Source organism: Bacillus rossius, chromosome 3, assembly GCF_032445375.1.
Source record: "Bacillus rossius redtenbacheri isolate Brsri chromosome 3, Brsri_v3, whole genome shotgun sequence".
NCBI classification, from domain to species: Eukaryota; Metazoa; Arthropoda; class Insecta; order Phasmatodea; family Bacillidae; genus Bacillus; species Bacillus rossius.
The window spans coordinates 78,310,472-78,337,085 of record NC_086332.1 but is presented as its reverse complement, the minus strand read 5'-3'; the positions used below and the strand labels follow the sequence as shown (position 1 = coordinate 78,337,085).

Below are 26,614 nucleotides of genomic sequence, written 5' to 3'. Positions count from 1 at the left end.
TGAGGAAGACTGAAAACAGTGGAAGTATCATTAACGTGAAAAATGAGAATGTATTCATCAAGTCAATTTCTAGTAGATGCACTGAAATTTAGAAAAATGATGGATTCTTAGAAAGAATGCTGGAAGACCATGAAGAGACTTCATCGCCAAAGATGCTGGAATTTTACAGTAATCAAGATGAAGATGAGAATGTATATATTGATGATGATGCTATAGCTATATTGATGCTGAAAACTATGACAATGAGGATGATGTTAAAACAAAAGTTTAAAGTGATTTTCAGAATAGGCAGTAAAGGCGTAAAAAAGATGGTAGCAATTGAAGAGACAGATTACGCATCGTGGGATGATTCAAATACGGTAGTTTTGTGGACAGACTTGAGACATTTGATTACTTCTATATATGCAGGAAACTATTTTTGCACAGATGAGATGTCCTCCATTTTTAAATCCTGAGTGAAACAGGATTCATAGAATAAAAATATTAATATGTTGAAATTTTTTTTTCAAATTTTTATACAAATAAAACATCATATGTTATTTAAATTTTTTTGTGCACTAATGAAATATATTATTCGAATATGCATCCTTTTTGATGTTTGTGAATCCCGAATAGGGTCCTTTTGAAAACTGTGCATCTTAAGGGTATCTTTTGAATGAATTTGCATAAAAATCTGCATCAATTTTGATGAATGTACATCCTATATTATGAATGTGCATCCCAACTTGCATTCTTTTGATGAATGTGCATTCAAATATGCATGCTAGATTATGAATGTGTATACATATTAGATAATTATGGGATGACCAAAAGTGCATCCCAGATGAATTTCAATATAAATGTACATCCTATGTTGAATATGTGTCCAAATGTGCAACCTTGATGAGTAAAGTGCATCCTGGATGAATGTGCGTGTCCATTTTGCCCTAGAATATTAATGTTCATCTTAGGTGTTCAATGTGCATACCAAAATGCATCCTAGATGACGAATGTGCATCCAAATTACTTTCTGGATGTTAAATGTGCATCAATTTTTTAATGTGTGTCCTTTTTGATTAATCTGTCTCCTTTTTGATGAATCTGCATCCAAATGTGTGTCCAAGATGATGAATCTGCATCCTATATTAATGTGTGTCCTAGATGACGTATGTTTGTCTTGGATGTTAAATGTGCATACCACTGCACATAATAGATGAAAAATGTGCACCAAAATGTACATCCTTGATGATTGTACATTTCAATGTGGGTCCTAAATGTTGAATGTGTGTACAAGTGGGCATACTTTTTGATGAATGTGTGTCTACATGTGTTTCTATTTTGATGAATGTGCCTTCTTTATTGGTGACTGAGTCTAAATGTGTGTAGTTTTGGATGAATTGCATCAAATGTGCATCCTTTTTGATGAATGTGCATCCAAAGGTGCATATTTATTTATGAATGTGCATGCAAATGTGTATCCTTTACGATTATTGGATTGTGCATAGTTAAGTTTGTATTCAGGACTGAAGATTTCATGGTTCATATTCTCTTTGTCTTGTAGTAGTTAAGTGTAAAACAGTTGATTTGATCTCTATTGGACTATTTTTTAAAAATATAATTGGTATATAATCATAATTTTTTCTGTTGTGTTGGTTCTGTGATTCAAACATTATTTGTCTACTTATTTGCAATACACCTTATAGTAATAGTAAAGCATGTCAGGTTACACCTGTACTGTAAGCCTGACAGTTTGTAGACTCTTACTCTATGTGCTCAACTTTGCTCTTTGTTGTTTGTAAGGCATGTCAGGTATCGACAAGGAGGTCCCATATACTTGACGTATGTATGGCTGCTCTTGTTACTGTTGTAGTAGTAGTGGTAGTAGTAGTAGTAGGTGTATTAGTAGTAGTAGTAGTAAGTTGCACTGAATACAACCTCCATGGTGGGTGTAATGACAGTAATGTATTTGTTCAGTCTTGCAACAACCTGATTCGTAGTGAGGATATTACTGTGTTTGTCTCAAGGCAATGTTGAAAAATTCATTTTAATAATTTAGAGTTTTTTAAGCTGATATTATTATGATTTGCAAAACATAGATCCAGAAGGATAGTCCAATAAATTTAATACAGTTTTATTTATCAAGTTTTGTGTGTCACTTTTAATAAGTCCACTATTCACTCTCCCCACTAGAGTTGGGCTCGACAGTCGCTTTCTCTACTGCTTGTCTCTTACTTCGCACTTTAGTCTCATACTCTGTTTCGCACTGTTCACTCGTCTGCACTGTGAAACCTGTGGCGGCCCTGGACTTTGCAAGGCCCTGGTCAACACCCACTAGACTACAGGCCTGCATTTAAGCGTGTTTCATCAAGAGTAGTTCTTCGCTACGCTCAGCAGTGAGCCTATTTCACAGCGCTGCACTACATCAGCGGTATAGAGTAGCTAGCAATTGTTTTAAAGATATACGTGGTATTTATTTGTGAGGCGCTTTGTAGTGAATTATTCCTAGTGGTTCAAAAGTAAATTGAAAATTTCCACAAACATAAAGGAGGAAAATATGGTGGAAATTTTTGAACTGTTGTGTTGTATGTGAATGTAGCTTTGAATACTGTGCTGAGCATGTGCGACCGTACTATTTTCATGCTGTTGCAAGCTATCGCGAATCAAGCCAACGCTTAAGAGTTCCCAAATGAAACTCACTAAAAATGTTTGTACAATACATTTTAAGTAATTGGGTTTAAGTTAATTAATATCTACTTAGTGTTATGCGAAATAAGTGGCTTTAATCTAAAATGTATATATCGTATTATCGTTTACGTTTTTTTTTAAAAAGAATAATTTTATACAATAATCCATAATTTTAAATCTCGAAACATCAATAATAAATCTCTGTATTATTTAATTGGTATTTTACTTTAGAAAAGTAATTAATATATTTGAAATAATAAATAAAAGACATAACACTTTAATTCAACAACTTATTTTTAAGAGGGACTATTACAACCATGCTATTATTTTGAACAACACATTGTTTAATTTATGTTTTAAGTTTGTGAGAAAAATGGAAGCGATATTGTTTCTCGCTTGAATTGTGTACTATACAGGTTACACCTAAGCTCAGTTTTTAAAACTAATTTAAGTATAAAGAATACTAAGAATTTGGTCATGACATTCATCAGATTTATTAACTAACTAACACTAAAAAAAAGCATACAATAAATGTAATCCTTCAGCCTGAGTCACACCTCCTTGCTATTCTAACCGATGCAACACAACACTCAGATAGCACAATACTGTAGGGAATACTAACTAGAGAATCACTAGACCGTGGAGCAAGGAGGCGCAGGGTTATTCACGTGACTAGTCTCTTTGACGCCTCGGGATCGAATCCCAGTCCGGGCTTCTTGGCTTCTGTTTTCAATGGTTTACTGAAATAACTCCAGGAAAAAATGTTGGGTCAGTTTTTCACTTAAGGACTTAACCGATCCTATTCCCACTATCCCTTGTTTAAGTACTCATGCGTTTACGCTTGTGTTGAACTTAAGTTCAATAACACGTTACAGGTCTAGTTTAAAAAAAATTGGTTGTCTGTAAAGTCGGTTTACGGACGATAGTTTAACGTGACGTCATAAGAAATCATTGATGAAATGATGGCATAATTTTATGAATAAAATTGAATAATTTTAATTTTAATAATAAAAGAATAAATACTTGAAATAATGCTAATAATCAGATTTTTAAAATGCAAGAATAATTAACCTTTATTGCCGAAATTGTTGTAATAACCAATGAAAACCACATTAACTTTTCACTTCACTTTATAAACAGTCGACGAAACAGTTCACGTGTAGATGACTTGTAATTAATTTTAAAAACTGGTGTTTAGCTATAAAGTTTAAATATAATTATGAACAAGTTTTCATATAAATAAACTGTAATCAAATATCTATCATCAATTATATGAATCACCATAGTTTTTTAGTCAATTTTAACATAACCTATTATGACTGCACTCGCCGACAGCGCAACAGAACACAGCGTAACGGAACAATGAGCGTAACAGGACACAGCGTAACGGAACAATGTGCATAACGGGACACTTTTTCGTGCGTGCAGCCGGCGTTCATCTATTTTTTAGACGTCACGTCAAAAATTAATAACATTTCTCTGCTAACCGCCAAGACATGGGCACGCAAAACAGACACGTAGTGTTCGAGCTATGCAGCCATCTTTACTCGTCCGTGTTGCGTGTAACATACCTACCAGTTCTTATTGAATTAGGTTTTTTATAAATTCCTTGAAATGCTAAACAATATAAATTTTAAATTTTACAAAAATTTGGAGGATAACTAAACCCGACGGTACCCAAAAGAATTTGAAGCATGGTGAAATCAGTTAACTTCGTTTTCCTGACGTTAAAAAAACCGGGAGCGAATGACCTCTTTACAGTAGTCACATATCAACCTGCAGACTTTTTGAATGGTTTAACTTTCACAAAATTAAAAATATTAACATCGCATACTTTTTGCATAATTGGCTGCCAAAGTTACATTTTTAACGTTTTTGGGGGGTACAAATAATTTTATCAGTTATTTAGAATTTTGTTATGTTTTAACAGTAAAATTTTCAAATGGAAAACACAAACATCTACAAGTACTTTATACCAAATGTTTTATTCGGGTTCGTCCTAACTCCATCTGCATCACAATAAAGCCCATAAAAACAAGCTGGCATTATTCTACCTAAGCAAAGATATTAGTTGTTTTGGATTTTTGTACATTGCGTTACCATTTTCATGAATGAGGCACCGATTTTATGGACAATATGTTAGATTTTGCCTTTTTTTAATAAGTAATTTTTGTTCAATCAAAATATAAATTTATCTGTGTTTTTACAATTTCATACACACATAAAAATATTGAGATGAAAACATCCTACGTGTTTAGTTAAGTTACTACACTATTAATTCATACTAACAACTTTAACATAATTTTTCATTCTACAATAACAACTTTTATTTTGATTGAAATTTATAAACTGTTGGTTTACATTTGTATATTTTCCAACAGAAATGATCATGGAGCAGAACAAGTTCCTTTTCATTTAGCGAGGCAAGCAATGAATCTATGCAGGAGGGAAGTGATGCCTGGCATTCCCCGTGACGTGGAAGAGCTGGTAAATGGACTTGAGGAAGCAGCCTGGGCAAACTCTCAGGGCATGTCGGCAGAAACCAAACTGTGGCACGATCACGTCAGAAACGAAGATGGTCAGATTTCTGCTCTGCTATTTACAAACGAATCATTTTTGCAGCAGCTATCTGAGCACCCCGCGGAGTTAACAACCATCGCTGTTGATGCTACTTTCAAAGTTGTGCCGCAACACCCAAGTGGTCTTCGTCAGTTACTCACTATTATGGTTTTTATTCAAACGATGGTAAGTAGAACCTACAAATAGGTTTCTATTGCTAATATCAATTATTAGTTAAACATCAAGAACCTTTAAAATATTAAACTAGCATAAATAATTTGGGTAACAAGACCTTTATAACCGTACATTCAAAGATTTCATTAAAAATTCATAAATTCTCATAACCATATTTCCATTGTCATAGACTAAATACGGGGTTTTTCGAAAATATGTTTTTCGTCAACCAAGTGTTTTATTGACGCAAAAAAAGGAAGGAATATTTATAATAACAAATATTGTATCTAGGTCATTGTATGAAAGGATTGCTTAGTTAAACACGTTATAAATCAGCAGCAACGTCAGTTACAGTTTTGAATTGTGGCAGATAATGAAATTACATGATACAAATGCTACACAATTGGCTTACATGTATTTTAGAATTAATATTCTTGGTATAAAAATCAGGTCATATTTAACTGCACTGTATAATATTTAATGTTGATATTCTTTTAGAGTAGACGAAATTACTGTCCATATTTGTGGCCATCGTGACATATAAAGGCGTTTACAGCTGCCAGGGTCTCCTTAGTCCGGACTAACAATCGCAATCACGTCCGATCCGGTGACACTCCCTCGCCCGCATCTCTCCAGACACCTGCCAGCCTCTCTTGATTGCTCCCATCACGCCGCTCAGTGACTCCCGCACACTCAGCCTGACAATGCACGGAGAATCAGGCAACTGTTTTTCTCCAGGTTCATCGTATTTTCGTGTTTTTCATTACAACCTACATTTTTATCAACATAATTTTTTTAAATGAGTATTTGAAATATTATTTAATACTAAAAATATTTTAATAATTAATGAGTTTAAACTCTGACCACCTTCTATTGTAATAATTAAAAATGATGGATGTTGAAAGGCGCGTTACAACAGCTGCATTCTCTTTATAGGCCTACATGTACCTAATTATGAAAGTTTATTTCATTCGCAAAACAAAAAAAATAATAATTTTACTCAAAGTGTTTTGACAAAATATTGTGCAGAACTTGCAGACAGGAAATTTAGAGTGAGCGTTATTTTTTTTCATTTTGATGTCATAATGTAATGGGCATACATATTTTAGTATTGAATATGTAAAAAAACTAGGTACTCACAATTTCTATCTAAAAATCCAAATATTCGTAATGTTTAAGTAATGCCAGTTGAACTATATTAAAAAAAATTTATTTTTGTACAATTATGTTTCATTTTCTGTTTACAGGGATTTCCCATTTTCTTTGCCATAATGCTTAACAAGCTGCAATCTACTTACGTCGCAGTTTAGAGAAATTTCGCCAAAAAACTGTGACATGGTCAGTTGCGACTGTAATAACTGACTTTGAAAGAGGTCTTACAAATGCTGTAGGCCATCTTTACCCCAATGCCAGACAAGTTCGATGTTTGTTCCACTACTGTCAGGTGTGTATTGTTTGATGTAATTTTAATTTTTGTCGTAAGACTGCATGGAAACGTTTCTATATACCTAGTTGAAACTATACAGTAATGCTTGGAAAATTAAGCACTTCATTCTTTATCTCGCCTTTAACATCTGATTTTACCATACACGTAGATTATAGGAGGGGAAGGGGTTTAGATGCAAGAGTTAAAATATCTCTTACCAATCTGGTAGCATATATTATTATTTTTTCTTTGATGAATATTTATTGTGCAACCATCTCCATTTGTCTCTACATTGTTAAAGAAGATTTAAAATGAAACACACCTTTTGTAAAACTTTATCGTAGCTGGAAATCTTCTATCATGGATTCCAACAAGTGTTTGCAATATTAATTTAGCCTAGGTTTATCTTACTTCAACGAAACGTTGATGAAATTTTAAATGTTCGCAAAACATTAGATTTATATTTTGTTAGCAACTGTAAAGAACGATAAACATATTTTAGAATTCGTCAAATTCATACCTGCAGTATTTTCGTTTCCGAAAAAAAGGAGCAAATTTACTTATGTGGTTTTTAAACCTTCAATATACATTTAAGTGTTTGATTATTAAAAAACTATGAGAAATGTGTTGTAAGTTTTAGAGATGCCACTTGACAGTGTTTATTATTTCATGAAGTAACGTTATGCAAATGTAGACTATTACAGTTACCGGATTGAATTTTTTCTAATTCTCCATCGTGTGAAATACCAAAATAATGTTGTAAATATCTATTTATTTGAGGTTTTTGTATTTATTAACAAAAAACTTTCATCGATATCTTTAATTCATCCTAATTTATTTGATTTTATCCCTTTGTTATTGTTGGTTTAATTTTATTTGGAAAATTTAATTTGCTTTATAATACTACCCATGTATGACAAACATTTTCTATTCCTAAGTGGTGAGCAAAATCACACATCACTGCTCCACTTAACGACTTATACCATAACACCCTTACACCCATTAAAACGTTCGCCGACGGTGCATCTCACCTGGTATATGCTTATTAGTCTATAGTGTTTTCTTATATTTTCGTGACTGTATATGTTAATGGCATATTTTTACATTTATTTATTATATATCTTGCACATTCAAATGCTTTTCATTTATTTATCAGCCAGTAATTGATAATCGTGATTATAATTATTCTCTTACACTTATGTAATGTAATTTCTTTTCAGGCAATTTGGAAGTCTGTTGTGAGATTTGGTCTCGTCAGAGAGTGTCGTCGAAATCCGGAACTAAAAAGAGCTGTGAAGATGATAATGGCACTTCCCCATTTACCGGCCTCAAGAGGAGAACCCCATGACACCGTTCTTCACCCTGCAAATATCGAAGATGGATACCAGGTGATTAAAACTTACGCCAGAGAAGGGAATCCAAACAGATTAAATGCTCTGCTCGAATATGTCGAAAACTTTTGGTTACATCGTGTCTTACCAGAAGGATTCTCTGTTTTTGGAGCCCAAATAAGAACAAGTAACCACTTGGAATCGTTTCATGGAACACTGTTGGGTTTGATGGGTCCTCATTGCAATATTTGGAGTTTCCTTAGATTTCTAACCCAACTCGCGCATCAAATGAAATGTGATTACACTTGCCTTATTGAAGGGAGAATCATACGCAGGAATAATGCAATACGGATTAACGACACTGTTCTTGCGAGAAGTATGGCACGCCTTATTAGGAGACAGTATACCGTCATGGACTTCCTAAGGCAGATGGCCCATTCTGTCGATAGAATATACAATTTAGTCAATCAGCAGGCAAGGATTCAAGAACGCGAACCTAACATGCCAGCCGAAAATGACAGCGAGGATGAATTTGAAGTAATGGTTGAAGAAAACATACCACCTGACCACCAAAATGACCCTGTAAGGACCAACGTACCCGTGCCTACATAGCAGGAAGCAGAACACACCAATACCCCTGTTGCGAACCCCGCTCCACCAAGGTGAAACACTTGCACCGTATGTTTAGTCAACGAAATTACACGTATGGTTTACCCATGTGGGCATTTTGTACTGTGTGGAAATTGTGCCGAAGAATTACGTAATCACGGTAACATCGTTAGATGTCCAATTTACAGGAGTGATGTATATGACATCCCACGCGTTTATTTTGCTTAAATATGTAGTTTATAATATAGTTTCTACAGAACATTTTTAAAGCATTGACAAGATATGTTTATGTATTTTATGTTAATTCCTAATTCTGATTGTCTAAAATTATGTCATATATAATGTCAAAAAAATTAAGAAAAAAAAGAGACTAGAACATGTCATTATCCTTGCTGATTGTGATTAAATATTATGGTAAAACGAAAGTAACTGATATGCTGTTTTATGAAATTAATACCAGGACACAAACCGTAATCTCTTTCATATTTCCGTTTTGAAAAAAACATACTTGAGAGGTCCTATAATAAATTTGTCAGGAAAACGTAGCTGAATTATGTATGATGATTGTTTACAAAAATTCACATGAAAAATACTACATTTTGAACTTATATTACATTAACTAGTAAATACAACCAAGGTAAGCTAAAGAAATTCTTGTTGCTGCTAAATTTCAACACTAAAATATACGGGAAGATGATCGCTCAGAGAAAGTTAATTGAACTAATAGTTTGGCTATATAATTGAAAAAAAATTAATAAACTGGTTTAAAATCTTAGAATGAACTGTCCGATGATTCACAATTTTCATTTCAGTTATGTAACGAAAAAATGGAAACAATTTTACATTTCTGAGTCGATATATTTATATTCGACTAAAAGAAAACGAACGTTATCTAGCTAAAAAAAAACAATCTTTACTGTTTCTTTAGGTCAGCTTTTACGAATAAAATGAAATATGCAGCTTAACCATAAAGGTTATTAGCGACGCCAAATCGACTTACGTAGATATAAATTATGTAAAAACAAATTCCCGGGATCAATAGAAATAAAAATTGGCGACTGGAATATCTTCCTACCACTATGTGCTTCAATTTAACGTTAAATTTTCTCTATCCTGTTCTATCAATACACATAATTGAATACATAAAATTATAATTAATTACTGTGATTGAAGTCCACATTCTGGTATGTTGGAATCAGAAAGGCCTGAGACCATATTAACGATATTTGTCATCGTTTTTGGTAGTATCAAAACTAGTTTTCTTAAAAGTACATGGAATAATAACTATCAGTTTTCAATAACTTTGATTCTGTGCATACTAAGGAAGTCGTAGGCGTAGAGTCTGTGGAGGGAGGAATTAGGCAGAGTGCCTTGGCTCCCCCTGGAATTAAAAATATCACTGTGGGGCTCGCTTTTGCTCTCAAAATCGTAACTGTGAAATAAAAATTATATAAAAAAACTTTGGACTGTAGATTCCGAGGCACACCCCTGCAAATTCTGCAGATTTTCGCCCCTGAAGGAGTTAAGATTTTTATTTTTGCCTTTCAACCTCTACTTTTGGTAAGGGTAGGTCGTGCCGAGAATTGTTTCATATTCAAGTATAAGATCATAATTAGAAGTTTTACAATACATTCGAACGGACATTATTCCGTTCAAACTTAGTGAGGTATGAATTTTTATTTATTTTGGGACTGCATTTCAGAATGTTTACAATATTCTTTTCGGATTTAATACTTTGTTTACTTAAGAAGCAATGAATTATTTTTTGTCATTCAACCTTTTTTTTACTCATAGCGATAATGGTCGGTGTTATGAAAAAAATCTTCCAGGCTGTATAATAAATTTAGACAATTGCAATATATTTTATATTAGGAAAGTTATAGTTTTTGTTGTTTATTATTGATTATTGTAAAACAACCATATTTTATTTTTATTTTTTGAGAAACGATCAATAATTCTATGGCTATCCTGCTCTACGCATTTCTCTCTGAACCATTTGATATTTGATTATGCTGTATCAATCTGGACAACAGTTGTACATTGTTAACAATTTAACAATAGAATTTATTTATTGTAATTATTATACACGCACACTTAAGTTGACATAATTTGTTTTATTTGGCATTTAATTTGCAGTATTTTATGCAACGATTGTTATTGTAACTACGCGAGCCATTTCATTTTTGTTACAAAAATGTGTATTCTCGGTCAATCACAGGCCAGAATTGGTAATTTTTTTTATGTATTGTACAAAATAAATTAAGAAATCTAGAAGTTTTAGTGATGCCATCCAGACAATCAAGAGGTGACATTTTACTTGTGTTTAATTTTAAAGATATTTTATAACAATGTTATGAGTAAATAAAAGTAACAGGGCTCTATTCAAAAGAATGGAGACATAGGTAAGAAGTGTTGCAATGACGTGAGTAAACAAAGTTTTGTCTAGACGCATAGGTATAAGCATATACATCAATGTTTGAAAACTATCTAAATGTTTCATTATTTGTTGTTTTAGCATTTGAAACATTGCTTAAAAAACTTAATAATCTCTTAAAATAGTTACAATTGACAGAACATAATTGGAATTGTGAGTAAAACTGCTTTCGTGTACCCAGAGATAGAAAGTTAGATTAACTTGCATCTGCTATATGAACTATTCAAGCTAGACGTGGAACTTTTCCAAACAAACAAATAGTTTAGATGTAATAATCCGGATTTAATTAACTATGTATGCAGTGCGGTGTTGTTATATCTGATTCCCAAGCTATATGGAACTTTGGTATCTTGCATGTGTGCGCAACGTAGCCCATGATGATGGTGATTTGTGATGATAATTAGGTGTGTAACCCCAATTAGACATATATGTATAGTAAATAATAAAAATTTTCCCTGAAATAAATTGCTATATGGTATTATCAACCCTACTGATCATCTTAATACATTTTGTATATATGTGTACTAGTGCTCATAGGTTCAATAAGGGATGTATTTACATTATCATATCCAAGAGAAATCTTAATTACTAAAATTAATTGTTTGAAACCCTACCTACATAATAAAAAATTGAAAGTTTGTGATTGTATAATTATTTTAATTTTTTTAATCAAAACAGCCTGCAATATTTCTGAAGTAGGGATATATATATATATATATATATATATATATATATATATATATATATGTTGGTTATTTTATCTTTGTAAGTTACGCGATTTTGTAGTGCAATAAAAAACATAAATTCAACGACTGTACCATGTCAAGGAAGCGCAATTATGCATTAAAAATCACCCTAATCTATCTTTTTTTATTATTCATTTTCCCTCTTAAGTCATTCCCCTCTGGGTCCATCCCTGAAGCCCACGTAGACAAAGTCACGGGCAAAAGCATGATATCAAATCAAATAGGTTCTTAATCTAAAAAGAAAAATATAAAAAGGCCTACGAATAACCACTTTAAAAAATATTTTCCTAAACGGTTTTTTATGAATAAATTTATGCGGCTAGCAATTTATTGTGTATATTTCCTTAGTAAAAAGTTTGAAGTTAATCACACATTTTCCTTTAAATGGTAAAAACAGGTCATATTAAGAAAAAATATATAACAAATTTTCGGACATCGCAACATGGTTATGACTGCAATTGGTAGAATTTTATATGAAATACACCTAACACGCAACGTTTCAGTCGATTCTCACACCAATAATGAGTTTTATAGTAAGGTTACATGCATTTCGCTGATCGTGCAGGCATTTTTGGATTGTTATATTGCGTTGTTCTGAATCAATAATTTATGTGTTATTCTCATACATCAAATACATTTCATTGTGTTCCGAGCTTCGTCTTGGGGATGTTATGGTACCTTTGGTAACAAAACAATGCTACACCAGCTTTCGGTGGGGCCGTGTAAACTTGTACACATATTACACTAGCTAATTCTAAACGTTATTTCAGTGCTACTTTTTGTGTTCTGATTGGATGCTTGTAATTATTTTAGTGCATATATCCGTCTCAAGATGGCATGCGTTCATATAATCGGTCAAGTAGACTGTACTTATGTTTTTTCTACGAAAACGAATTACTTTTAATTAAAATAAAAGAGGTTACATCAATAAAGTGTTTGCCAACAGCAATAAAATGAACTTTAGTTAATACTATTTTACGCCACACAAAGCTTCTACTTTGCATTTTTTTTACCAATGAAAGCGTGAAAATCTATATTCTATACACAAATAGGAATTTGACTTTTTATAAAATGGCCATTGCTTATCAGACATCTGTTCATTTAAACGCTCGAAATATTACGTAATGTCGGAAGGACTTTGACTAAAAACTCTTATTTTTAACTTTACATCACACAATATAAAACATCAACTAGACATTCAAAGGGGTACACGAGCCGCTCTTAAAATTTCAAAGATTTGCTTTTCAAAAGGGGAGGGAGTTGAGTAAAGTTTTCTGAACATGCAATTATTTGATTATGTTTGTGAATAAAATGAAAAAAAGTACATGTTTTATAAAGTAAAACTTTTTTTTAAATATCCTTGTGTACAAATATATTTCATAATTTTTGGGGGTGGTTTGGGAGCATGAATGATATTGAAAAAAAAATCCCTTTCGGCACAGCCTACAGGAGTAGGTAGATTTCGAAGCACCTCTTTTTCTGGAAATGTTTTGGAAAATTTTATAACCTCCTAGAACATTTTAAGGAATTAATATCCTTTTAATAAGTTCGCCTATGATAAAAAAAATTAAAAATTAAACATTTTCTCATATCCCAAACAGAAAACATTTTTGAATGTTTTTTCTTCAACTAAGTGCGCAACTTGCAGTAATGGCTGGTCGTATTAAAAATTGTTTCAGACTAAAGTTGTAGATAGTAATTAAAATGTTTTACAATAAAGCATAACGGTTTTTATAGTGTAAGTGGTACTGTAATAATGAATTTTTGTTTTAAATTCTACACAATTATTTTTCAACCCCCCACAACAATTGCACGTATTAACAAACAAAAAGTGACAAACGTTTTAGATAAAAATTATATTATTTATACACACATCGAACGGATCTGACAGTGTTCCTACTTAAGGAGTTTTGATTTTTTTTAAATTCACGCCTATCTTTTTAACCCCTTGCAGCAATGACTCACCTAATCAAAACGTGTTTTAAACATAAGTTTTAGATAAAAATAATAATATTTATACAAAATTCGTACGGATTCGATGTTGTGCCTACGAAGGGAGCTATGATTTTTTTTTATCCTCCAACCCTTGTTTTTTCAAACCCTTGCAGTTATGGTGGGTTGTATCAAAAATTACTTAAGACTAAAATTTATTGTATTTCTCCTACCAATTTTAACTTTTTTAAAGGGTTTCATATTTCGTATATTATGGAAGTTATAGCGATTTTTCTGTTTTTCAAAAAACCTTTCCCATTTTTACCCTTTTGGTCGGATATTGCCCATTAACGAGCTCGCCCGAGATTTTCCACTTCCAGAATTTGTGTATCAGTTTAGAAGTGATTTGTGAAAAATTGCAGCAGTTATTGTGTCTACAAATTTGTGATATATATATATATATATATATATATATATATATATATATATATATATATATATATATATATATATATATATATATATCCGGTAAAAAAAAGCGGGTAAGTAATCTTTGTGTGCCTAATATTCTTAAAATTTCTTATCAAACCCTTTATCTCTACATTAACAAGTATTTTTTTTCCAAATGAATGTTTTGGCCATACTTTTTTTTACCAGTTTTCCTAGACAGCTTATGTAGCTTAAAAAGTAAAATAATAGTAATTTGACATAATTTCGGCATTTAATGTAATTCTTTACAATCCATGTTATATTATTCTTACATAATTAGTAGTAACACAGTAAAAGAATATTATTTAGTTTTCGTTTTCAGACATTTACAATTTATTTTGAAACAAAGTAGGTTACTATATCATTCCTTTCGCCTTCTTATATTTGCTTTTTCATGTTGATGAAAACGAAACTAAGGACTGGCAAAACGTAAATTTGTAAGCCAAATTCAAAAGATTAGTCACTTTAATCAGAGTTTTGATACTATGAATTCAACTCGCTCATGGGTTATCTGCTCTACCAACAAACAACTTTTATTTATTGTGATAGGCGTGTGTATTTACCATACACCAACTTAAACTGAATGTTAACAGTTACCCACGTGTATTGCTTCGTTGACAGCATTCTTCACTGCCTCCAATATTATTGAAAACTGTTTTTGCCCACTCAGTTATCAAACTGAGCGCTTATGACTTATTTCATACACAGGCTGGTCCATACTGGCGGAAGGGACACCCATATCTTTTTCTAATAGCAAATTACACTGTATATAAAAAACGTTTTTGGGCGGTGAGGGAAAATATTTTTCGCATTTATTTTCTGGTACAAAGCATAAGCCCCATTCTTTATTGGCTTCTAGATCCACGACATTTAATGTATCCGAAGTTAACCCTGTGATTAGTCGTTAAAATTAATGGGTTCTTTATTTAATGCAGTGGAGAAAATGCGTGTTGGAATGCAGAACGGCGTCAGTTGCTTCAGCCACTTCGACTTGATTCCAACCTGAAAGCTGAGTAGCTTTATAATACCTTATCTTTAATTGTTTCACTAGCCACTGGCACATCGATTGTAATCAAGCAAGTATGCCACTATACGCCTGCTGCTGACGATTTATGCTATTTCTACAAATTATTCTAACACGTGGATATTACATGCTACTAAAGAAATACTTTCTTATTCTTATTCTTTAGATTTTTTGTTCAGTTAAACATGATTTTATATAAGCTTATATTAAGATTATTATTACACCATACTGGTTTTAAAATTTGTTTATGTGGCATATACAAATTTGCACCATTTTTATAGCCTATATTAAATTTATATGTAGAATTCTGTATTTAAAAAGTTTTTTTTCTTCAAATTTTTGGTATGTGTTAACGATCAAAAGCGGTTGCGTTCTGGAGTATTTTCCTATTATTGTCATTAGTAAATATTTTTTTGTTTATTCTTCAAAGTATTTACTCAACCATCATCTGAATTTTGTTGCAACAACTTTGAATAAACCACCTTTTCCTCAATACAATTAATGTTTCTGTTAGCTGGCTGCCTCACTGTTCGAAAGATTTTATATACACCATAAAAGTAACGACGATGCCTGGACACAAACTGCTGCTATCTAGCGGGTAGGTGTACTAGAATGTCAGGTGTACTAGACTACCTACGTGTCCGATTTCAAGTGTTTAGTTGATGTTCTCGCTCATAGATGGTGCGCTGGGCCAACACTAAAACCTGGCTATCAGTTCAACAGTCTATCAGTTTAACATTGGTATAAACGGATAACGGATGGACAGTTGAACTGATCGCCGAAGTTTCCGGGTTGTTTTTTGCCCTTGCCTTAGGCACTTCTTCCCCGGACTACTTGAGGGCATGCATTGGCATTTTCATTGGCTGAAAATCTGAATTCCCGCCCCATAATATATATATCCCCCTAAAACTAGTTGAAGTAGGGGGTGACAGTGTCTCTATTGGCTTACCAGAAAAGTACCATATTGAATGGGAAGGGCGTCGCAAGGTACCTATTTCTTTTTAAAAATGTATAAAGATGTTTATGAAGAAATTACGGTACGGTTTATTTACGCGCATCATGTAGGCCTACATAATTTGTGTCATGATATTTTAAAATTTAGTTTTAGAAAATTTATTTAGTAGTTTTATTTTGGAGTTCGTTATAGGTGTACAGTTCACTGACATTGTACTGCCAGAATTTTATCATTTAGAATTCTACAACTGAATTAAATGATTTTGAAATATACTTTAGCTTTTTAATGATTAAGCCTGCTATCACTATCACGTTCCTCAAATTTAATTTTAAATTGTTGATGATCACTGTTTTAAATATGAATGCTCACACACTTGTATGGCGAAAGACCAGCTATGGTTATTGTGGCGGTACATCGCGAAGGCACCTACCACACTACGCCAACCATGCGGCTATCAGCACCGGCTGTCCCATCGGTGTTTGTTCACCCCTGGGCCAGAGGACAGCGCGCACCCTCCAGGAGTCCCGTTAGCCCGGATGCCAAGGGGATTATCACCCCTCCTCCGCGCGGGCTAGCAGGCTGGCGAGGAGGAAAGGAGATACAGTTCCAGTCTGTCTCTTAGACGAGTAGGCTGTTGTGCACTGTACACAGATGTAAATTTGCTAGCGCACTCTACGGCGCAAATAAATAGTGTGCAGCAGTAGACCTATCTGTTTATTATAGCATGGCCTACCTGCCCCTCCCGAATAATCAGTAGCCTCGCGGCTACAGTGGTGACCCCGACGTGATAGGGGCAAGGCTAGTATGCGTTCCGAAATAAGTGTCATGCGATATTCATGTTTTGCGTAATATAAGCGATCTGTCGCACTGCATGTTACGCGCGTCGCACGTCGCCCGCAAGACACATCGCTCGCGGCGTCCATCATCCGCGTTGCACGTCATCCGCGTTGAACGTTACCCGCGCCGTCCGTCATCCGCGTTGCACGTCATCCGCGTCGCACATCACCCGCGCCGCAAGTCGTCCGCGTGTCACGTCATCCGCGTCGCACATCACCCACGCCGCAAGTCATCCGCACCGCGTGTCGTCCGCGCCGCATGTCGTCCGCGCTGCTCGACATCCACACTGCCGCGGAAGTAGAGGAAATGAACGAGTTCTGTGACACTTCCAGCACATACTTCGGACTTCCGAGACTCGTTGTGACATGCAAGTAGGAGTCATGTTGGTGTTCGGCGACACAGTCCAGGCAGTTGCATCGGGCTCCAGCACATAATCGCACCTCTTTTTTTTTAGTGTCATTATCACTCTATAACACTTCCTCAGTTATGGCTGAACCCCCATCATCAACCATCTCCATTGAGCGTGTTGCAGTACGCATTCCACCCTTCTGGGCTCCAGACCCGGAAATGTGGTTCGTTCAAGTGGAAAACCATTTTGCCCTAGCAGGTGTCAAATCCGACGAAACCAAATTTAACTATGTGGCAGGTCATTTGGACTGTAAATACGCGATCGAAGTGCGCGATATACTTGTCCATCCCCCGACTGAGGACAAGTATGGCCGACTCAAATCAGAACTTATAAAGAGGTTAAGTGCGTCACAGGAACAGAAGACGAAACAACTACTGGAACACGAGGAAGTCGGTGACCGAAGGCCTTCGCAGTTACTACGGCACCTCCGCAGTTTGGCAGGAACAGTTGTTCCAGATGACCTTCTGAAGTCATTGTGGCTGGGTCGTTTACCACCATCAACACAAGCGATCTTGGCGACACAGACAAATTCTTCGTTAGACTCATTAGCCGAGCTTGCAGACGCCATCGCGGATACAAATCCGAGACCACAGATGGCAGAAGCAGCCTCATTGGAATCCATGTTCGAGAAAATGTCAATCCTCATGACTGCCAAAATAGGAGAGATGGCCACGACACTGCGACAGGAGATCGCAGCTGTAGCATCCCCTACTCGTCTTGGCCAGCGCGACAGTCGCTGCGACCGCTCCCCATCTGCATCACGCCAGCAACGTTCCCGCAGCAGGAGCTTGCAGGGGATCTGCTGGTACCATCGTTGCTTTGGCGATGGGGCGCGAAAGTGTGTTCAGCCCTGCGAATACAGCTCGGGAAACATGCAGGGGACTCGCTGATGGTGGCCAGCGATCCAACCCCGACTTCAGGCAGCCGCCTCTTCATCTCGGACAAGGGCACAAAGGTACAGTTTTTGGTTGACACGGGTGCTGACATTTGTGTGTTTCCTTGCGCTAGACTGCCTGGACGGCGACCCAAGTCTAATTATGTCTTGTTCGCAGCCAATGGCTCAAATATTTTGACTTATGGCTTCCTCACCCTAACTTTAAACTTAGGACTCAGGCATGAATTTGTCTGGCGTTTTGTGGTGGCCGATGTTACCAAGCCAATCATCGGTGCTGATTTCCTCCACCATTACGGCCTGTTGGTAGACATTCGGAATCAGCGCCTAGTAGACAGTACCACATCTCTTGCCTCTGTCTGCCACAAGGCTACAAGTGACGTCAGTAGTGTCAGGACTCTGCCCCAATCATCTCACTACCTTGAACTCCTCCAAAAGTATGTATGTCTTACCCGCCCATCTGGTACACCACATTTTGTCCAACATTATGCAGTACACCATATCCGCACTACAGCTGGGCAGCCTGTGTTCAGCAAACCATGTCGTTTGGCACTGGACAAACTCACGATTGCAAAGAAGGAGTTTGAATCAATGCTCAAACTTGGCACTGCTCGCCCTTCTGACAGCTCCTGGTCTTCACCTCTACACATGGTACCCAAAAAAAAGGAGGAATGGAGGCCATGTGGGGACTATCGGTTGCTCAATGCACGCACAATTCCAGACAGATACCCAATTCCCCACATACAAGACTTCTCCCACACTCTTTGCGGAAAAACAATCTTCTCAACTATTGACCTTGTGAGAGCCTACAGTCAAATCCCAGTTGCACCAGCTGATATTCCCAAAACTGCCATTACAACTCCGTTTGGACTTTATGAATTCCCATTCATGTCTTTCGGCCTTCGTAATGCTGCTCAGACTTTTCAGAGGTTCATAGACGAAGTTCTCAGAGGACTTGAATTTTGCGTGTCTTACCTTGATGATATCTTGGTAGCTTCCATCAATGAGGTAGAACATAGACAGCACCTCGAGGAACTCTTCCGACGCCTTGCTCAGTATGGGCTACTTATTAACTTATCCAAGTGCATATTTGGCCAACCACAAGTGACATTCTTAGGACATAATATCTCAGCAGATGGGACCACACCCGTCCCAGAGAAGGTTGATGCTATACTCCACTACAAAAAACCAGTTATGGCGAAGCAGCTACGCCAGTTTACAGGAATGCTAAACTTCTACCGGCGCTTTATTTGCAAGGCTGCCCAGTTGCAGGCTCCCCTTCACGAACTTCTAAAGGGTGATGTGAAAGGCAAAGCCCTGTTAACATGGACACCTGACAGCGACAGTGCCTTTGAGAAGTGCAAAACTAGCCTTGCTGAAGCCACCCTGCTCGCCCATCCAAGTTCGTCCGCACCCTTAGCAATAATGGCAGATGCTTCAGATTTTGCAATGGGAGCAGTTCTCCAACAGTTTGTACAAGGATCCTGGCAGCCGTTAGCATTCTTCTCCAAGAAATTCAACCCTGCTCAGCAAAAAATATGGTGCCTATGATCGGGAGCTACTAGCTATTTATTTAGGAATCCATCAATTTCGCCATATGGTCGAAGGCAGACATTTCTCTGTTTTTACCGACCACAAGCCTCTCATTTATGCCTTCCAGCAAAACCCCGACAAGTGCTCACCTCGGAGATCCCGACATCTTGATTTTATTAGCCAGTTCACCACAGACATTAGGCATATCACGGGGTCCCATAACATCGTTGCCGATGCCCTGTCTAGAGTGGATGCTGTCGCTGCAACCCTTGATTACCAAGCCCTTGCGGCCTCACAGGCTGAGGATGAAGAACTACAAAGGTTTCTACAACTATATTCTGGCCTGCAGCTGCAGAAGATCTGCTTGCCAGATTCCCCAACAGAGATCTACTGCGATGTCTCCACACCAACGCCACGACCCTTTGTCACAGCCCGATTTCGCCAGGATGCATTCAACTTGGTACACCAGCTGGCTCACCCAGGCATTAATGCATCTGTAAGGTTGGTCACCCAAAGATTTGTATGGCCCTCTGTCAAATCGGACTGTCGAAGATGGGCCCGTGCCTGTCTACGCTGCCAGCGCTCCAAAATTTCTCGCCATGTTTCTTTCCCTGTTGGCTCCTTCATTCCACCATCCTCCCGCTTTGACCATGTCCACATCAACATTGTGGGACCCTTGCCTGTTTCACAAGGCTACCGTTATTGTGTGACCATCATAGACCGCTTCACTCGCTGGCCAGAGGTAGTTCCTGTGGAGAAACTTGAGGCTACCACCATAGCTCGAGCATTTTATGCCAACTGGGTTGTGTGCTTTGGAACTCTCCTACAAATCACTACCGACCAAGGACGCCAGTTCGAGTCCTGCCTTTTCAGGGACCTCAGTAACCTGACGGGAATGACTCGCTTTCGGACCACTGCATTTCATCCTGCCTCCAATGGCATGGTGGAGCGAATGCACAGACAGCTCAAGGCTGCCATACGTTGCCATATGCCAGAGCACTGGGTGGACATCTTACCCACTATACTCTTAGGCACAGGCCTCAAAGTCGGTCACTTTTTCCACTAAAAGTCACTTTTTGTTGTCATTGTCACTAAAAGTCACTTTTTCCAGTAACTGGTCACTTTTTCCACTTTTTTCAAATTTTTGGTTGGTATTCTCATGTTCTTCTAAACAAAATTACAGTAAAACCCCGATTTTACGTTACCGCTTTTAACGTTTTCCCGATATTTGCACCCGATATTTACACCAGTTTTTTCGGACCTGTTTTACTCATTTGATACAATGCAATTAATTCATGTAGTTTACAATGCGCCTATAATCTGCTTCCTGCAATTTACGCTGTTCTTTCGGATATAACTTAGTATTAGGTGTCTACTATTACTTTATCGTACTTGTTTACAATGTTTAGGCAGATACGTTTGTGCTGGTTATTTGTCTTCTTTCAATATATCTACAATAGTATCGGTTCACTCGAGTTAATATGGACCAACAGCCTGATTCCTGTACCAAGAGCATGTAGAGGTAGGATCTCCTTTTTTATGTCATAGTTTTACAGTGTTGTTATTGTGAATTTTAAAATGATAATTAATTTTAATATAGCATAATGTTATTTTCATCATTTTAACAGGTAGTTTTTTGTGTCACTTTTAGTCACTTTTTAGTCACTTTTTTAACCAGAAAAGTCACTTTTTCCACTATTTTTTTTAGAATGTAACCACTTTGAGGCCTGTAGGCATCAGAGCAGCATGGCGCGAAGATCTCTGTGCTTCTGCAGCAGATTTGGTATATGGCCAACCACTACGCCTACCCGACGAGTTTCTTGTCGCCCATCCTGATGCAAGACAACTGGAGGCCCCGGGCCTTATCCAAGAGCTTCGGCAGCACTTCCATGAACTCCGACCAGTTGGTGGCACAAGACATGATAAGCCGAGAACATTCGTTTTCAAGGATCTTGCCACATCCACTGAGGTCTTTGTTCGCCACGACGGTCCAAAAGGGTGCTTGCAACCTCCTTATGAGGGACCTTTCCCTGTTGTTAGTCGCTCAGGAAAAACTGCGACTATCCAAATGCATGGTAGGCAGGCTACTGTTTCCATCGATCGCCTCAAACCTGCATACACCATCCGTGACATCATTCCAGAGGACCACGACATACCACGTCCTGCTGCTGGGATGGCCGCTCCAACGAATCATCTGGATTACCACATCGTGCCTCCCCAAACTGCAACACGTCGATCTGGCCGCCAAGTCCGCTTTCCTAACCGCCTCCAAGGTGGATTCTCATAACTTGTGCGCAAGTCACTGGCAGGGGGGTACTGTGGCGGTACATCGCGAAGGCACCTACCGCACTACGCCAACCATGCGGCTATCAGCACCGGCTGTCCCGTCAGTGTTTGTTCACCCCTGGGCCAGAGGACAGCGCGCACCCTCCAGGAGTCCCGTTAGCCCGGATGCCAAGGGGATTATCACCCCTCCTCCGCGCGGGCTAGCAGGCTGGCGAGGAGGAAAGGAGAGACAGTTCCAGTCTGTCTCTTAGACGAGTAGGCTGTTGTGCACTGTACACAGATGTAAATTTGCTAGCGCACTCTACGGCGCAAATAAATAGTGTGCAGCAGTAGACCTATCTGTTTATTATAGCATGGCCTACCTGCCCCTCCCGATAATCAGTAGCCTCGCGGCTACAGTTATAATGCTCCTTTTTAAATTTTTGATTTTTTAATGATTTGACCGTTACTTATGAAATACGCTGTCCTAGTAGTGTGTGAGGACGTGTATCCCTACCTGATAGTGAGGACAGTGAGCCACATTACTTCTACTTGTGTGCGGTTATCTACGTAGTTTTTAAACCAGAGAAAGGACTCTGGCGATAAACCACTAGCAATTTAAAAGGACCTCATGATTAATGGTGTCAAAAGCTTTAGTAAAACGTGAGAATAAATTAAAAGTAATTTTTAATCCATCTATACTAATATTATATAGCTGAAGAGTTTGTTTGTTTGTTTGTTTGTTTGAATGCGCTGATCTCAGGAACCACTGGTCCGATTTGAAAAATTATTTCAGTGTTGGATAGTACATTTATCGAGGAAGGCTATAGGCTATATTATATTATCAATAACATTAGGGACCCTTACTAAAAGTCCAATTTAGAATCAAATGCATTGGAGGGGGTTAGATACAACATGCAGTACACGTACGAAGTGTGTGTTGACAATGCCGCAGGCGCTAGAAGTTTTTTCCTATTGCCTATTAACATTGTTGCCATGCACTAGATGCCTTATCATTCTTAATTTTCCCATACAAGTAAAAAACACCCGTGTGATATTAACAACGAAGCAAACAGTACCCTCATATAGAATACATGGAGATAGTGTGAGGTATATATGTAGATATAAAGAGATAAATACAGATAGAGAGATACATAGATATATAGGACTATAGATGTATATAGAGATTAATATATATTTAGAGACATGGATAGATTATTTGTATATATGTAACTACTTCAAACATATTACAAAACAAAACTGAATGAGGCATTGCAATGCATGCCGAGCATTAGCTAGATAATGGAATCTTTTCAATATTAGAAATCCCTTATTGTTCAGTTTTTTTTAATATTGCTTTATAGAGTCTAGATTACATACAGACCAGGTAAATAACTATAAACAGGCAGAACAACGTCTGTCGGGATCTGAAAGTGATATAAATTATTTTGCACACTTGACATTCAAATTAAGAAGACAATTAATAACTACATTTGATTTCTAAACAGTTCCCCTTCACCCTATGTTCAGCCCGGGCAACGCTGGGTACTGCAGCTAGTATATTTATAAATATCATCTGCAATATCTAATAGTGCAGTATAGGTATTATGCAATGGTCGGAACCCAGATTGCCTACTAGAACAAGTTTAAATTTTCGATATGCCTGTACGTAGATAGTTGGTTATTAACTATATTTTCTATTATTTTTGACATGACAGGCAAAATAATTGTCGGGCGTAAATATTTTAGTTATGAGGGTTACTGACTTTACTGATCGGAATTATTTTTGAACGTTTCCAAAGTGAATAGAAAGGTTGATGTTGATGCCTCTGGAAAGATTTGTTCACTGTGTGTTATTACTGGAATACGATATGGCGTAAATAATTTAATCATGTGTATAACGATATTACCAACACACGTAGCTGATTTCTGAATAGAGTTAATGGTTTCATATACTAGCTTCATGTACTCTTTCCAAAGTAAAATTTATGTTTACTATTTTTGCAACATCATTAATTTCATTTTTAGAAAGATTATTCATAAAACTTACAATTTTACTGGAAATAAAAAAAATATATATATTGTTTATTTCATTACTTCGTTTTAGTAACTCTGGAGTATCTCTGTCGACTGAGCCTTTAACGTGATTAGCCTTTAAATCATTTCAAATTTTCTTTTAAAAACTCCATCTTTGCTTTGCGAAAAATACTTGTTACATTGTTACGAAGTTCTTTGTAGTGAATGAAATCATCCCAAATGTTTAATTAATGTAAGTTTCCTACACCATATTATTTCCTTTATTTTGTTATGTACGAATATCGTCATCCAAGGAGCATGTCTTTTTCTGGGTTTTCCGCACTTGAAGGCGCATATTTGTAGAGAAATTATAACATAATGTTATTAAATGTTGTTACTTAGCCTTAAATTGTTTTGGTAGAGAATTTCCTATAATATGATTGATAATTCCTGTACAAATTCCCCATTAATATAAAAAATGTTTAGTATTGGTAATGTTTTTCCCCCCCATAATTTTTAATAATTGCAATGGGGAGAGTCAATGATAAATAAACTAAGTTGTGGTCAATCAGTGTGAAAATGTATAGGTGAGCTTTTGCGCACCCATCTATGTCTCTGTCTAACATTTGTGACGTCACTCTGGAAGTCTTGTTACTACAAAATAATCACTCTTTCGTTTAGTCCACAGTTTACTCTCTCCACTGGAGCTTGACTCGACAGTGGCTCTCCCTATTCGAACCACTGTTTCCCAATACTCACTCGTCCGTCGCACACAGTACAGTCCCGATGCACCAGTCTCCGCACGCGAAGCCCTCTTTCACTCACCAAGGGTTCACTCGCCCTCTTCACTTCACTGCCTCGGAGGCTGGCCTCGCCATTTTAACATCCCTCAGCCTCCTTCTGGAACAGTCTCGCACCCATTCGAAGTATCGCGTCGCCAGTGTCGACTTGACACCCGAAGGTCCCAGAACAATGGCGTCCTGTTAAGTTACTTGACGCAGCTGGGGCTCTGGCAACGTGCCGAACCCTCCAGAGGCGCTGAGGAATGAGGATGTAGCGGGAGGAGGGGGGGAAGGGGTTAGCGAGGCACCGTTGCTAATCAGGTTAAGAGTTGTAACGGTAATGAACTGAGCCCCACCTGCAGGCGAGCACTTGGGCCAGCTCAAGAGTTGCCTCGCATCTACTATCCTCGTTACAATATGAATGTGAAAGTTTGTGAGTTTGAATGTTCTTTACTAAGTCGCGACCTTTCCTATTGAATCGATTTGGATGAAATTTAAAACAGGCATAGCCCATACATATACGGAATTAAGCTACATATAATTACGAAATTCACTCTTAAGAGGTTGAAAACTGGGTAGGTTTCAGTTGCGTACGCAACATTTCATTTCGGGAAGAGAGGGAGGGTAGAACAAATCAAAACATTATGATTCTAAAATATTTTAATACAATGCATTTGTCCTTAAGAAGAATGTGTGTTATTTATGTTACTTAAGAACTATATTAGTAGTTATTAATTCAATGCATGCCTTTAATCGGTGGTATATGTGGTTTTTCTATTTGTTATAGGTTAACCTTGTGTTTATTTGCATTACAAATAAATCACAATGGTCAGAACATATAAAAGAAAACTGGGTGCCTGAAACTGTAAAAAATATAGTGATGAAGACCTTGCAAAAGCTGTGGCAGAAGTGAGAGCGGGGACACTTACCCAGGCTAGTGCTGCCAAGAAGTACATAATTAATAGGATCACCATTATTAAGAGGATCCATCACAAACACGAAGGAAAGCTAGGACATCTCACTGTTTTAATGCCTCAGGATGAGAAATTAATAGCATATACCTTGTGTGTACTAGCAGACTGGGGTTTTCCTTTCACAAAGGCTGACATACGAACCATCGTTCAAATGATTATCAACAAGGAAGGTAGAGTTGCAAAGCAGTGGAAACACAACTTGCTGGGCTTCTATGTCTTGTGAACAAATTTGCAGCTGGAACAACCTCACACAGAGACTGGCCGCAAACATCAAAACTTCAAGGGCACCAGTGGGTCCTAACGAGATCCAAGATTTTTTTTTTAAGAATTTCAGACCAGCTTTAGAGGAGACACATCCTGCTCTAATTTATAATTATATTGAGACATATTACAGAAGACCTGGGGGCGATAAAAGTCCTAGTATGCCGAGGGCACAAAGGCACAGCTGAAGGACAATTGATTCCTCCCATGGTTTTCTACAAATCGAAGCCCCTTTACGACAACTGGACACAGTGTGGGCCACCTGGAACTATTTACAGGTACAGTAGTAGCAGCGGCTGGTT

General features: G+C 37.0%; 1 protein-coding gene across 3 annotated transcripts in view; it reads left to right on the top strand.

Annotated features, from left to right (window-relative positions):
• Nucleotides 1-11,662, top strand: part of LOC134530942 (uncharacterized) — a 39,856-nt gene extending 28,194 nt beyond the window's left edge. The window contains exons 7-9 of one of the 3 annotated variants that reach the window (XR_010074895.1): nucleotides 5,046-5,409; nucleotides 6,645-6,841; nucleotides 8,044-11,662. Coding sequence is in view for 1 of the 3 variants with exons in the window: in XM_063366275.1 (XP_063222345.1) it covers nucleotides 5,287-5,314 (28 nt within the window). In the remaining 2 variants the exon portion in view is untranslated. Of the gene's footprint in view, nucleotides 1-5,045; nucleotides 5,410-6,644; nucleotides 6,842-8,043 lie in introns of those variants that run through there. The other 2 variants (XR_010074896.1, XM_063366275.1) reach the window with 2 other exon arrangements.
• Nucleotides 11,663-26,614: the final 14,952 nt, after the last annotated feature.